At 42.0% G+C, this 16,149-nt stretch overlaps 1 protein-coding gene across 3 annotated transcripts in view; it reads left to right on the top strand.

Annotated features, from left to right (window-relative positions):
* Window positions 1-9,834, top strand: part of LOC115476107 (carcinoembryonic antigen-related cell adhesion molecule 4-like) — a 33,844-nt gene extending 24,010 nt beyond the window's left edge. For all 3 annotated transcript variants that reach the window (XM_030212267.1, XM_030212269.1, XM_030212266.1), the window contains 4 exons: window positions 2,771-2,923; window positions 3,657-3,727; window positions 5,752-5,793; window positions 9,154-9,834. In XM_030212267.1, coding sequence (XP_030068127.1) covers window positions 2,771-2,923; window positions 3,657-3,727; window positions 5,752-5,793; window positions 9,154-9,198 — 311 coding nt within the window. In that variant the 3' untranslated portion in view covers window positions 9,199-9,834. The remainder of the gene's footprint in view (window positions 1-2,770; window positions 2,924-3,656; window positions 3,728-5,751; window positions 5,794-9,153) is intronic.
* The last annotated feature ends 6,315 nt before the right edge of the window (window positions 9,835-16,149 follow it).

Here is a 16,149-nt window from a genome sequence, read left to right as displayed (position 1 = left end):
CTCGGAGCTGCGTTGGCCCCGCTGGTTCCCTGCTCTCTCTGCCTCGGAACAGGAAGTAACCTGTTTCGGGGCAGAGGGAGCAGGGAACCAGCGGGGCTGGCACCCCCCGAGCGCGTGCACCCGGGGCGGACCGCCCCTCCCCCCCCCTTCCTACACCACTGCTTGATCTTAATCTGTCCTTGTCATTTTCAGGGCACTCACCGTAGAAGTCTGCACGGCCCTAGACAAACTCCCCAGCTACTGGATTTGCCGTCAAAGCCCACTCCAGCCCAGTTCTGTCTAGCCATGACTGGGCCACAGACTATAGATTTCCCAGTTAGCCTTATTTCCCAGTTGCTGGAGTTACCCTTTAAGCACCACTAAGTTTTGTTTTGACTCTATTCTCTTTCCATATAGGAATCCTTTATGTTTATCCCATGCACTTTTGAATTTTATTACTGTTTTCATCTCCACCACCTCCCGCGGGAGTTCCAAGCATCCACCATCCTCTCCGTGAAAAAGTACTTCCTGACATTACTTCTAAGTCGACCCCCCCCTGCAATCTCAACTCCACCCCAGCTCTACCCAAACTACATCTCCAGGAATACCTATGCACAGATCATATAAAAGTCTGCACTGCACCTATTTTTTACGTCTGGCAGTATTTCAATGGAAAGCTGGCTCTGACAATACATTTAAAGTTATACAGTGGCTATGGTGCTGAATATTGACCTAGGGAAACATAGCAAGGGCTCTCTATTAATATTTACAGATCTCAGTATTACACTGCATGATAATAAGCACATAAGCACCGCCACGCTGGGAAAAGACCAAAGGTCCATCAAGCCCAGCACTCTGTCTCCGACAGCGGCCAATCCAAGCCCCAAAAACCTGGCAAAAAACCCCCAAATTTAATAACGATCAATGGACTTTTCCTTCAGGAATCTGTCCAGACCCCCCTTTGAACTCAGCAAGGCCAGTTGCCGTCACTACCTTCTCCGGCAATGAGTTCCAGAGTCTAACTACGCACTGAGTAAAGAAAGACTTTCTCCGATTTGTTTTAAACCTACCACATTCTAATTTCATCTTGTGGCCCCTGATTCTATTATTGTTAGAAAGTGTAAACAAACGCTTCACATCTGTCCGCTCTACCCCACTCATTATTTTGTAAACCTCTATCATATCACCCCTCAGCCGCCTTTTCTCCAGACTAAAGAGCCCTAGTCGTCTTAACCTCTCCTCATAGGGTAGTCGTCCCATCCCTTTTATCATTTTTGTCGCCCTTCTCTGCACCTTCTCCAATTCCTTTATATCTTTTTTGAGATGAGGCGACCAGAACTGAACACAATACTCCAGGGGCGGTCGCACCATGTAGCGATATAACGGCATTTTAACATCCTCATGTTTGTTTTCCATCCCTTTTCTAATAATACTCAACATTCTGTTCGCCTTCTTAGCCGCCGCAGCACATTCAGCTGAAAATTTCAACGTCCTATCCACGATGACTCCCAGATCCCTTTCTTGGTCCGTAACTCCTAAAGCAGAACCTTGTATAACATAACTGTAATTCGGGTTCCTCCTTCCCACATGCATCACTTTGCACTTGTCAACGTTGAACTTCATCTGCCATTTGGATGCCCAATCCCCCAGTCTCATGAGGTCTTCTTGTAATCTTTCACACTCCTCCTGCGACGAGACGACCCTGGATAACTTTGTGTCATCTGTGAATTTAATTACCTCACTAGTTACTCCCATCTCGAGGTTGTTTATAAATATGTTAAAAAGCAGCAGTCCCAGCACAGACCCCTGAGGGACCCCACTAACTACCCTTCTCCATCGAGAATAATGGCCATTCAACGCTACTCTCTGCTTCCTATCTTTTAACCAGCTCTTAATCCATAATAATACACTGCCTCTGATCCCTTGACTCTCCAGTTTCCTTTGGAGTCTTTCATGAGGCACTTTGTCAAATGCCTTCTGAAAATCTACCCAAATTTTTATGCCCCCTCCCCTCCAATTCTTCCCTGTCACTGCCCTGTGTTTTAGCTCACAGGCTGTACTATAGTATCACATCTAACCCAGCATACTCATACCTGCCACAAAGCTACCCCACTGTATGCACACCAACAGCAACACTGCCCCCGCTATACTCACACTCCCATCAAACGTTCCTTATTACAGTCACACCTGGAATATCTGCCCTTATTATCTTCTCACTAGTAGTATAGGAGCCAGCAGTTAACATGGGTGGGCATTAGATATCCCATTTCCCTTGCCTCCCCTTTTCTCTTCCCTCCATCCCTCCTGCCCTCCATCACCATTACAATTAAAAATGTCACAGCTGGCAGTAATCCCCAAGCCCCACCCCAAGGCAATTGTGCAGTGCAACAGTACCAGTCTCAACAGCAGCACTTTATGAAACTGATGCCGACGCCTGAAGAGTTCTTTCAGGAGAACTGAGCGTGCTCGCACTGCCGTTATCTGCATCTCAAAGTGCTGCTGCTGACTCTGGCGCAGTTTCACTGCACTTCAGAGTCATCTAGGATTCAGAGTCATCTAGGAGCAGACTCTGGATTGAGGACCCTGCCAGCTACACAAATGCTGGGTGCTGGGTGGGCCTGAGACAAAAGTGGAAAGGCCCAGAGCAGGCCAACCCAGGCTACACCTCTGTTTCTCACAGCATCACAGCTGCCCTGCCCTAGATCAGATTGTGTTTTTCTTGACCTGACAGCTTCTGCTTATTTTCTCTGACAGATGCAAGCATTGTGTGATAACTCTTCATTCCCCACAGGCAGCTCTCCACCAGGAAGTTCTACAGACGGCTCCAATTCTGTGGTGATACCCATCTGGGCTTATGTTCTGATAGCCATTGGAGCATTTGCTGCTGGGGCCACAGTAATCATAGGATCTGTTTGCCTGTACAAGAGACTTGGAGGCAGCAGGGGTAAGTGTCTCACAGTTTTACCGTGCATCTCTCACTCTTTCACATGCTTATCTAATCCTCATGTTGTCACACACCTTTACTTGTGCACATCTTACTGTAAGCATCAGACATTACTGTATATACTGTCTCCAAATTACTATCATGCTCCATTACTGCTGAAATTTCACTCATTCTTGGCAATTCTAAACTAGGATCTCACATTTACATGTATGTTATATGCATAAATGTTTAAAATACTAGCATTTAAATGCATATGTGTATCCATAGGGGTGTGAATGCTATTCTGCAAATACCTACAGAGCATATATTTGCAAGGAAGCATACACAGCAATGGCAGGACATAGGCGGGCTTGCACTTACTTGCACAGCTTGCTGTTATACCTGTACCTGCCACTCTTAGGCTCTCGCACTAGACCTGTGGTTGGAATTAATGAGCGCCTAAATGTTAGGCATATTAATACTTGGTTAGGTGACTATTCCATAAAGGAAAGTAGCTTTATAGAATAGGCTCCTACCAAATGCCCACCAAGTGCCTGATTGGAGGGGTCCAGTTATAGAATTGCCCCCATTGTCTCTTTCTTCCTTGAACTTTCCAGTAGATTGTTTAAGATTCTCTCTCTCTCTCTCTCTCTCTCTCTATCTCTCTCTCTCTCTCTCTCTCTCTCTCTCTCTCTCTCTCTCTCTCTTTTCCTCCTTCCTTTCTCATTAATATTTTTCTTATTTGGAATTACAGGAACCTCTGCTAATAATGACATAACAAAACAACCTTCAAGCTACTATGAAAACTACCGGAGGCCACTGCCTGTAAGTGATATACTGGCAACTTGTTATAGTTGAAGACAAAGAGTACAGCCTGGAAACAGAGACCTTGGAAGCTAGGAAGCTGTACTACTAGAAAGAGTTCAGCTTGGTTGTGATAGGGGAGAGCGGGTGCCAACAAAGAAGAGATAGATTTATGCATTTATTTGCTGGAATGTATAGGCTGGGAAACCTCTCTCAGCAGGTTACATCACAACATTAATACATTTGGGGGGGGGGGGGGGGAGTTATCAATTTGGGCTACTGTTAAGGCATGTTATTTTACCACTATGTTAGTACAGATCTCATTTTACACAATGAAACCTTGTTACCAATAAGTGAGTTAACAGTAAAATAACATATCTTAATGGTAGCACATGCTGATAACTTCTCCCCTTAAGTAAAGAAAAAAGAAATGTCTATTGAATTTGAAATCACTGCTATATGTAATAAAAGTGAACCAAGCATGGGTAATCAAGCCATTGTGACATCACTGATGAGGTTGGCTCTTAGGCACTGGTGGAATGAGGCATTTTGACATCACAAGATCAGCTCACCCCCCCCCCCCCCCCCCCATCCCTTTAGACAGTAATTCTATAACTGGGCACCTATAAACAGACGCTCTGAGTGCACATGGTTGGAGCCTATTCTATCAAGGAACAAAGGCACCTACTTTCCTTTATAGAGAATAGCATCATAGTGAAAATATATGCTTATAAGATAGGCACGCACGAGCAGTTACGCAAGCCATAGATCTGGCAAGTGTGTGTGCCTAAGTTCTGGTAATACATGTGTAACTTTTAATATTCTATAAGTTACATGCTTACGTGAGTCCCATCCCAACTCCAGCTATGTGTACGCCTAACTATACTACCCGCTCTGTAAAATACATACATATTTCCAGAATAGTGCTGAAGCAGAATTTTGTCATATATGCCTATATATGCACACATATGCATCATATGCTAGTATTCTATGTGTGTAATTAGCATGTAGCGTTTAGTGCATACTTTAGAGAATTACCTTCTTAGGGAGTAATTCTATAACAGGTCACCTATATATAGGCACCCAGAGGGCACCTGATTGGTGCCTATTCAATAAAGCAAAATAAGCACCTTCTTTCCTTTATAGAATACTAGCTTCACAGGTGAAATATACATATATATATATATATATATATATATAGGTATGTGCATTTACACCAGCCATAGTGTGCACCTAAGTGCCAGTGATACATGCATAAATTATAATAGTCCACTCAAGTGCATGCCTATCTGTAAAGTACACACCATGTAACATATTCACTTATATGCAGAATAGTGCATAGGCACCTATCCAGCATGTGCATGCATATGTGCTAGTATTATGAACATTTTAATTGGTATGTTTTTCTACATATAGAGCAGAAAACAACTTTTATAAAATTGCACAACTATATCTGCACATAAAAAGTACACACACAAAAAGTGAATGCATATTTTAATGCAATCCGTGTGTAGGCATTCCTGGGGGGGAGGTAGTTTGGTTGGAGGCGTTTCTGAGGGTGTAGTTTGGGTGAAGGTGTTTCAGGAGATATAGTTTGGATCTCTGCGTTCCTGCAGTTGTAGTTTGTATCTGTGTGTAGACATTCCTGTAGGTGGAATTTGGATCTGTGTGTAGGCTTTTCTGGGAATGTAGTTTGGATCTGGGTGTAGGCTTTCCTGGTGGTGTAGTTTGGGTGGAGGTGGGGTGGATCTGGGACCGTCTTTTATAAAGGCACATACATGTCTGTGCTGCCTTTTAATAATAGGCTTAGAATCGGTGCCCAAAAGTTTTAGGCTTCTCACTTAGGTGCCCTGTTAAAATAATTCCCCCTCAAGCTATCATACTGGGGATGGCTTGGCTTGGGAAGCAGTGACAGTGATTCTCACTGGGGAGAACTCACTTCAGGAAGTAGAGATGGTGAGACCCATGAAGCTATTGTACTGGGTAGGACTCTGCTTGTTTAGAACATTTCATGCAATTTCTATGTTGCTTTTTTTTTCTTACAGGCTATAACCAACGGTTTACCAGAATCTGGATCACCTTACATGGTAATATATTCATCATCTATCTATCTATCCTCTTTGTTTCTGTCACTTCCTCTCCTTTCATACTTTTTAAGTTCAGAGAATCAGCTTTATATAGGGTTGAAGAGATAGCAAGATGTAATCCATTTCCCTGGATCTACTGACCCTAATGAGGTTAAAAATGGCTTGGAAAGGTTTCTGGAAGATGGGTGGATTGGATTAACAATTGTTAGCTACGTAGATTTAGGGGTTTTATACAGGAAATTATTCCTCCTTTGCCACCCCACAACCCCCCACGAGGATCTTCCAGGAACTTTGAAGACACGTGGACTGGCCATTGTCAGAGATAAGATGCTGGGCTTGATGAACCATGGTCTGATAAGCTCTTAAATTCTTCCAGTTACAGATTGTACTACCAAATAAGTAACTTGTTGCATTGCTTGCTATATAATGGACATATGCTGTTTCACAACATATAATTTCAACTACGTTTAAGAGAGGTGTTCCTGGGATTTGTTTTATCTTAGAGGCCAATGTACTGAAATGTACATATTTTTGCACACAGGGGCCTACATGCATAAAAACTCACAAAACTCCCCCAAATGTGCAGCATTTAGGACTTCTGTGCATTTCTAAATGCATTTGAAAAATATGCTTAGTTTGACTGGTCCTTGCAATAAACTTTTGAGCGTAGTGAGCTGTGGCTAGATTTTTATGTAAATTCATAAATAATAAGATGATGCAATGTAAAAACATGCAAAGCTGCTCATTATTTATTAATTTTTAAAAATGGATGTGGGAAAATATCTTCCCATGCCATGCTTTGCAAAAAATAGAGAATATATACCTCATTGACATGTATTTACTTATGTATATTGCAAAGTTGTCTATGCTTGTAATAAGGGCATTGTAGAAAGGACCTACAAATCGGAATAGAGGCTTTCAGGTTAGTATTTTAGATCAGAATCTGCCACTGTAGAGCCTGGTCTAAAATACATTGAGCAAGAGACTTTTATGCGCTGGTTAGATGCAGCAGGAGCATCCATTTCACAATCATAAACTTCAAAAACATGAATGGGTCAACACAGGCACATATGAAAATAGCAGAATAAACATCTATATGGCAGAACATAACTGTTTATGTCTGCCTTTGTAGAAACATTTTTCCTAAGCTGCTAATGAGTCCAATAGCCCTTACCAGATTCTATAAATGGCGCACAAATTCCATACACAAAATTGTACATTATTCTGAGATGCACATACAACTAAATTGGGGAATAAGCCAGTTAGCGCCAAATTGGATGAAGTAAGTAAAAGTAACTAAGTGTAAATAAGTATACGTAAATAAGTAAAAGTAAGTAACTAAAAGTAAATAAGTAAAAGTAAGTAAGTTAGGGCCCTGTTTACTAAGCCACGCTGTAGGCATGCAAACTCTTTAGCATACACTAAAAATTAGCATGTGCTAACACTACAAACATCCAGTCAAAGAAAGTGATCAGATTAATCTGGCAAGACCTACCGCTAATACTACCATACCACCTCAGATTACAAAAACAACATTACCCTTTTGGGCATTTTCTGTTGAATTTTTGTTGGGGGGGAGGGGGGAAATAAACGGGAAAGTGTGCATCGTCTCCATAAGAAACTTCATTGGTTACCAATTAGGAAACGATGGCTGTTCAAGTTAATGATTTTGATAGTTGAGGTATCAACTGTCTTGTCTGTCTGTATTATTTAGATTGTAAGCTCTTTTGAGCAGGGACTGTCTCTTTGTATCAGGTGTTCAGCACTGCGTGCGTCTGGTAGCACTATACAAATGCTAATAATAATAATAATAATAATAATATTCCATACACAAAACCCAGTATATTTGTTAGGGAGATTACATCATTACAGGGCCCTTTTACAAAGCTGTGGTAAGCACGAACTCATGCTTACTGCAGCTTAAAATGGCACATCATGAGGCATGCTGAGGCATCCTGCAGTAATTTTTGCATGTACGCATGCAACCTCTCCCCCCCCCCCCCCCCCTCCAAAATGCTAAAATATTTACAATTTTATTTTCCTGAGTGGGCATCCTGGAGGTGGAGAGTGGGCGTGTCTATGCAAATCGATTAGCTCATCAGGATTGCCGCACACTATTCGATTAGCGCAGGTTTACTGCAAGAGTCCCTACCACCTACGAAATAGGTGGCGGTAGGGGCTCATGCTGTAATGGCCACACGGTAATGGGAAAATTAGCACATGACCATTAATGGAAAAATCTGAAGTTTGGCTATTTTACCCCTGTGGTAAAAATGGCCTTAGCACACAGGAATGACCTCCATGAGGGCGCGCTAAGACCATTTTTTACCACAGTTTGTGCCCTTAGGTCTTCTTCTGATAATTCATTGGAGATTCCCTCCTTAGTTTATTGCCCAAAAATCAGGTGAAGAAAAAAGACTTTTAGCATTAGTGGTTTGGAGAATTGTGAGAAATAGATACTTTATTGTTCTCTAGCAGGGGGACAGGGGGTTGAAGAATTTTTCTCCCTCATTATTAAACTTTGGGGCTCATTTTCAAAGTGATTTAACCAGTCAGAAATAGTTCCTGTGCCAGTTAAGTTGCTTGTTCATGGGGGGGGGGCGTTCCAGGGGTGGAGTCAGCACTTGGCCACTTAACCGGCAAAGGTAACCGCATAAATAGGACCACATAAAAGTGAGTCCTATCTTTATGTGGTTCAACATGGCAAGTTAAATACTGAATGCTGCAGTTAACTAGCTATGTTTTCACTGGCCCTTTGTTAACCAGAAATTCAATGCCAGATCCCAAACATGGCCCACCATTGAATTTCCAGGGATAATAACGCAGGCAGCAGTCGGCAAAATGCTGATCACAGCCGGCTGAATATTGAGCCTAAGATTATTAAGCTGGTAAATTTGGCACTTGCTATATTATTGATTTAATCTGGTCTTTTCTTTTTCTCTTCTTGCTTCATTGTATTCTGTTGCTGTTAAACCATTTTGAATGAACCTAGTTCACACACATGGGAAGAGAAGGGGAAGGGATTTGATATACTGTCTTTCTGTGGTACAATCAAAGTGGTTTACTCATATATACAGGTACTTTTTCTCTCTCTAGGTGGCTCACAATTTTTTTTTTTTTTGGACCTGAGGCATTGGAGGGTTAAGTGACTTTCTCAGAGTCAGAGGGAGCTGCAGTGGGAACTAAACCCAGTTCCCCTGGTTCTTAGGCCACCACACTAATGATTAGGCTAATTTATAAAAAATAATGATGATGATGACAATGATTGAATTTCCTCATCCCAGATTCATGATCGCCATCTTCTCTATAACCCCTTGTAGTGTGTTGTCTGCTGACTGATGTGGTTGTTTTTATGTTTAGGATTTGAAGTATTCAACCAGTTCAGTTTATGAAGACCTACAATGACAAATCCTTCCTCGCTTCCTGTGTCCGGATCCAGAAGAATGTTGAGGGCTGAGATTCAGTCACAGGGAGATTGTCTCCCACCTGCTGCCTCCACTGATGGAGGGGAAGAGGTGCAATCCGACTAGAGTCCTAGGCATGTGACAAATTGCTCTTCACAAATGCAGTCAAGTGATACTTATACAGCACTGTATGGCAACACCTAATGGAGAGAGTGTACTCCTTGGAACTTACTATGTATTCAAGACACACACAAAAAATACATAAGGGCCTTTATGATAAAAGAGCAAGGCCTTAGTAGCATAGATGACAGCAGATAAAGACCTGTATAGCCCATCCAGTCTGTCCAACAAGATAAACTCATAGCATAAGGTATGATGTGATACTACATATGACTGGAAAGAACTACAGTAGAAGTTTATGAATGGGGTTGAATGGAAGATATATATCATGCAAAATGATGCTAGAATTGTAAATATTTAAAGAACTCTGGTTGTGTATCTTTTCACTAGTAGACCTCTTTTATTTAGTGTAAATAAGCAGAGAATATCTATCCCTTCTGTATAAGAAATAGAGAAATGCTCTCCTGCTCTACAGCAGATTGATTGTTCTGTTGTAAGAACAGGTGGCACCAAGGTTCCTGGGGCCAAATTGTGGGGGGGGGGGGGGGGGGGGGGGAGGCAGTTCATGAGGCACCAGCACCACAAGATGGCCCCTTGTTGAAGCTGAATAATGGCAGAGAGGCAGAGTTTCAAGGTTTCTGGCACTGATTGGGCCCGCTCATTAGTTTCAGACCTGGACCCCAGTGTGTGTAGCACCAGCCTTGAAAGTTCAAGCATTAAACACAGTGAGGCCTTGATTGGCAAGGCCAATATTCAAAAGCATTTTGGGGATGCAGTGCAAACGTTATGGGGCTCATTTTCAAAACAGAAAAACAGCACAAAGCAGCAGATGGACATTGTTTTTTGAAACTCATTTTTAAGATGTTTTTCTATATAGTTTGTCTAAATCTCAAAGGGACTAGGGCAGGCTTATGATTTGGATGTTTTTCTGCGATAATGGAACATTGGAAAAACATCAAGGGCAAAAAAGTAAGATGTTTGGATAGACCTATTTCAATAACAACTAAGTGCCAATAAGTGCCCAAACTGACCAGGTGACCGCTGGAGGAATAAAGGCATGACCACCACCCTTATTATTTATTTATTTATTTTATTTTATTTACTTGGATTTGGCTCACACCTTTTTCAGTAGTAGCTTAAGGTGAGTTACATTCAGGTCCTCTGGATATTTCTCTGTCCCAGGAGGGCTCACAATCTAAGTTAATCCCCCATTAGTCACTGACCCTCTCCCACCCCCTATGAGGTGAACGTGACAGTACATACCAGGCTGTATGACAGCTGCAGATATAATGGCCATTCCTATTAGAGCAGCAAGCAGGTTCCTGGAATAGCCTAGTGGTTGGTGCAGTGGACTGTAGAGAAGGGGACCCAGGCTCATATCCCACTCTAACTGGTACCCTTGTGGTATAAAGTGTGAAGTGAACGCTCCAAAAACCACAAAGTACTTACTGAATCCAAATATAAGTGACACTTGCAGGCACAAGGACTATTGTAGTGGTGTACAGTTGGGTGCAGTACACTTTTTGATACTCCTGGAGGGCGCACCATACAATGTAAGAGGGTTATTATGTGATGTATACCTGTGAAATTCACTGCAGTGTATCCTAGGCTGCCCCATTGCTCTGCTGGGATGTCCGCTGGCCCCCAGATATCCCAATGACTTGTGACGAAACAGTGAGTTTGTAAGCCTGTAAACTGTATTGATTGTTTCTTGAAGTGTATTGCTCTAGTTTGGCCAGCAGGTGGTGCGTGTTTATGCTTAAAGCTGTTACAGAGAAATGACTGTTCCTTCTTTAGGGCCCCTTTTACCAAGCAGTGGTAAAATTAGGCTGTGCTGGCATCAGTGCATGTTTTTGACACACACTGAGGCCTTTTACCTCAGTGGTTAAAAGATAAGTCTTATTTTCAGGAAATGGTTTGCGTATTTGTCAGCCTCTACTTTTGCTGTTTTGCTGTGCAGCAAGTGAAGCATTTGCCGCACAGCCATTTCAGGGTGGGGGGAGCCTTTACCGCCACCCATTGAGGTAGTGGTAAGGGATCCTGCACTAACCTGGCAGTAAACGGGCAAAATACGGCACTGCCCAATTACCACCGGCGCTACAAAAATAAACATTTTTCGTAGCAATGGATAGGATGACACTGGGGGTGGGAACTACCATTGGGCTGCTGCGGTAGCCCAGCAGTAATTCCTTTTTAGAAAGCAGTAAGCCCACATTGTAAAAAGGGGACCTTAGTTAGCACACAGAGAAGAAGCTACTTTTAAAACTTGTTGTTCTGGGCTTCGATTGGCCCAGGATCTCAATTTCAGCTAAGATGCTGGCTTTTTCTCCAGTCTTAGCCAGGAAGAAGAGAGAGAAAGATCACTTTGCTGAGGCCCTGTGAACAGTTATATTTGATAACCTGTGAACAGCTATATGCCCTGATCTCCCCAGGTACTATTTAGATAGCATACAAATGTTTAGATAGTGTTATAATTGATGCATATTTCAGTTACCTGTTATTGTTTTGTTGATTGCACCTTTTCTGTTCATTGTTCTAATTTTTCATGACAATAAACATTGTTAGTTTATTGCCTCTGCTTGTCTGGACTAAGAATCCTGGTGGTTTGTATGTTGGGTCTCTGCATGCTTTCCAGGAACTGTGGGACCACAGAGTGTAGCCCCAGTAACCTAAAAATCACTGGGGATAATTTGAGAGTGGGAGAGTCAAACAGAGGTGGTTGGGACCCAGTCGGTAGGAGGAGGGTACTAGTATAGAGCACAAGCGGCAGGTGCAGGCGAACCTGAGCTGTGCTGGTGATAGGCCCTTGAGGTGCTGCAGGGTAGCCCCAGGCTAGCTGTTCATTTTTGTGTGTTTTTCCCTTGGATGTTTTTGTTTGAAAATGCCCCTTAAAGAAAGGCACACTGAGCACAAAAACATCTAAAATAGTGTGATTTTCGAACCAAAAAGATGTTTTTCTGGTTCAAAAATGACCATGTCTGGCACTGGATTTTTGGACATTTTTTGCAAAACATCCAAAATCAGATTTGGATGTCATATCGAAAATACCCCTCCACATGTAAACCAGCAGTGATTCAAATTTTGAGGTTATATATAAACCAAACTTTGGGGCCCTTTTACTAAAGCCTAGTATGCACTAACGAACATTAGCACACACTAAATGTTGCGTGTCCCATTTTATACCTCTGGGCCACCTGGCACATAGCATATGCTAATGTCCGTTAGCACACGTTAAGCTTTAGTATAAGGGCACATTTATCTCTTGAACAATAAATTAATGTGTTAATTAAAAGTTCTTTCTTATTGATGAGAAACCTAAGGCATATTGGGAAGTACTTTAAATTAGAATAATTTAGACTGCTAGTGCAATCTTTATTGCTTTCAAAACTGGATTGCTATCATCTTACCTATATTGGATTATCTAAACAAGTTTTATAAAAATTACAGACTATACAAAATACATTTAAATTTGCTTGTACTTTATAGAGAGTTTTAAATGCGAATTGTCCATGATACATGATTTTGCATTTTCAATTTTCTAATACAAATAGGAATAGATTGAACAAGAATTCCCCTTTCTCTTTTCCATCAGTGAAGGGGAAAAAAAAAATTTTTACTTCTAGCTTTCCATGCTCCAAAAATCTAGAAGGAAATTGTCTTATGCTTTGATCATTCAAATTCCTATTTCAATTTTGGGGAAAATATGAAGACTGTTATTTAAAAGATATTTTCAATGTTAATTTTAGATTTAAAAGTCTATTGGTTTTTGTATTTAGCACTGTAATGGCACTTTTTATATACTTTGGGGCTCATTCTCAAAGCACTTAGGGCTTCTTTTACAAAGCCACTCTAGCAATTCCAGTGCATTAAATGAGAAGAAGCCCATTCAATTCTTATGGGCTTCCTCTCATTTGCGGAGCGGGAATCACTAGTGCATCTTTGTAAAAGAAGCCTTTAGACTTGCAAAGTTCCATAGGTTACTATGGGCCCCTTTTACTAAGCAGCGGTAAGCTCAATGTGGGCTTACCGCTCGCTAAACAGGAAGTACCGCCAGGTTACCAGTAGCCCAGCAGTGCTTCCCACCCCTAGCACGCCATCATATCTGGTGCTACAAAAATATATTCATTTTTGTAGCACTGGAATGTACCCGGCAATAATCGGACAGTGCAGTTCACTGCCTGGTTACCACTGGGTTAGCATGTGAGCCCTTACTGCCACCTCAATGGGTGGCAGTAAGGGCTCCCCCCCCCCCCCAAAATGGCTGCTTGGCAAGTGCTTTACTTGCCGCACGGCCATTTCCTGCAGGAAAGCGAGACTTCCCTTTTACCCACTGCAGTAAAAGGAGGCCCTTGGCGTGCGTGAAAAACATTTGCCACAGCTTGATAAAAGGGGCCCTGTGTAACTTTGTAAGTCTAAGTACTTTGAAAACATGCCTCCATGTATTCTAATTATAATTGGTTTTATTTGCTGGTTGTAAGCTGATTAGAACCTTGTGGTATTAGCAGTATATAAATAAAATGTTAATATGAAGAAGAAGAAATTTTTTAAACAAAGTATACAGTTGGTACTGATGTCATTTGCATAAGTGGGTTTTTTTTTTTAATTCTCCAGTACTTCTCTGTGTTTGACACAAAACAGCCAAAGTTATATATCTAGAAAAGGAGGATGGTTTGGGCAGAGTGAGGGCAAGAGGAAGAACAAACTTTCAGTGGTGAAATTTAGCTGCTGAATATATGTTACCTGTCTGAGAGGTGACATGAAAAGCAGATCTAACTCTAAACATACAACTATCCATTCATTTTCACTACCAGCACTTATGCAGAGAATGCCATGGAAAATATGTATAACTTTAAACGTGTAAGTTACACATTTATCCTCTAATTCTATATAGTGCACCAAAAGTTAGGCACTTAACTTTAGGTGTTACAACGGCAGATAGGCACCAAAACGGGGGCAGTTAAGATGTTATTGTATAACTTGGTGCTTAAGGTGCTCATTTTCTAAGCAAATGAACATCTCAAAATGGCCAACAAAAAAAAAAAAAGTCCATTTGCCCAAAACATCTAAATTGTGATTTTGGAACAGCAGAATTTGGATGCCATGCACTGTGGTACGTCCAAATAGCAAGGGAGGTGTGCTGTGGGCAGGACTAGGGAGAGCCCAAAATTAAAACATCCAACAGTGATAATTAAACAGGAAAAAACGTCCAAGTCTAAAAAGGACATTTTTATTTAGACCTGTTTCAATCATGTCCAGAGTACAAAAAGGTGCTCCGATTGAGTAGCTGACCACTGGAGGGATTAAGGCATGACCCCTCATGAATCCCTATTCCATTACATCTCTATCAGATTAGTCCTGGGCTGATCTCTTAGGACTAAAGGAAAGAAAATTATCAGGTAAGACATAATAATTTCATGGTCTCTGTCCCACTCCCTCACCTCTGAAACTGACACTGGAAAGGGAAACAAGGTAGTATTATGGGCATTCTGAACACAGCAGCAAGCAGGTCTGAAGGGTAGCAGTGGATTGTGACCCAGGTTCAAAACCTGCTTCAACTTCCTTTGTTTACTTTAAAATTGTGAGCCCTCCAGAAACAGAGATTTACCTACTGTACCTAAATATTAAAGACACCTGCAAGCCTGAAGTATTTTCCTGCCTCTGGAGGGCTCATTATTTAAAATAACAGAGTTGCAGTGGAATATGAGGCTGGGTGCCCTGGATTAAAGTCCACTGCACTAGGCTGCCCCATTGCTCTGCAGGGACATCTGTGTGACCATTTTCTTATAAATGCTGTCAGACAGACATCCTCATTCCTGGGTTTTGTTTTGTTTTTTAAATTTTGGCATTCATAATTTGGATGTTTTATTTTCAAAAATAGCTGTTCATTTTGAACATTCTCATGTATTTTCAAACAGGAAAGGCCAACGTTTCTCCTGTTCGAAAGTGGCTGTGAGGTGGACGGTTTTTTTGAATGTTTTTTGCAGGCCATTTTTTTTTTTTGCACTTATAATATGCCCCTGCACGTGTTCTAGCACATAACTGCAAAGAGGGTGTTCCCATGGGAGGGGTGTGAGTGGATCATGAGCATTCTGATATTTAAGCGTGCATTTTATTGAATATTGTCAGGAGCCTAACTGCCGCTTATATGCATCCCCATTTACACCCACAATAGATCAAGCGTAAGTGGTGGCTAAATGTAGGCACCTATTTGCTGACTTATACTAGTATTCTGTAATGCATTAGGCCTCCTTTTACTAAGCTGCGGTAAGCCCAATACGGGCTTACTACTTGCTATACCGCAACAGCCCGGTGGTACTTCCCATCCCTAGCATGCTGTCATTTCCGGTGCTAAAAAAATGTTTTTATTTTTATTTTTGTAGCGCTGGAGTGTACCCAGCGGTAATCGGGCAGTGCCATGGGCTGCCCAGTTACTGCCGGGTTAATGCGGGAGCCCTTACCGCCACCTCAATGGGTGGCGGTAAGGGCTTCCCCCTGAATAGCCGCATGGCAAGTGCTTTACTTACCGCACGGCCATTTCCTGCAGGAAGGCAAGACTTCCCTTTAACCAGTTGTGGTAAAAAGGGGCCTCAGCACGCGTGTAAAACACATGCTGATGCCAACACCGGCCCCTTTTTGCAGCAGCTTGGTAAAAGGGGCCCTTAGTGCCTAGATTTTGTTCACCTAACTTTTAGCAGCCTTTCTAGACCTGCCACCTTAAATTTGGATGGTGCCTCTACTGCTGAATATTGATCTCAGCATGTATATGGCCAGGAGAGAAATAGCCAGGCACCTTCCAATACACATTTTTGAACAAGCTTATATTAACAATATT

Source organism: Microcaecilia unicolor, chromosome 8 (assembly GCF_901765095.1).
Source record: "Microcaecilia unicolor chromosome 8, aMicUni1.1, whole genome shotgun sequence".
Classification (NCBI taxonomy): Eukaryota; Metazoa; Chordata; class Amphibia; order Gymnophiona; family Siphonopidae; genus Microcaecilia; species Microcaecilia unicolor.
This window is presented reverse-complemented; position numbering and strand designations above follow the sequence as displayed.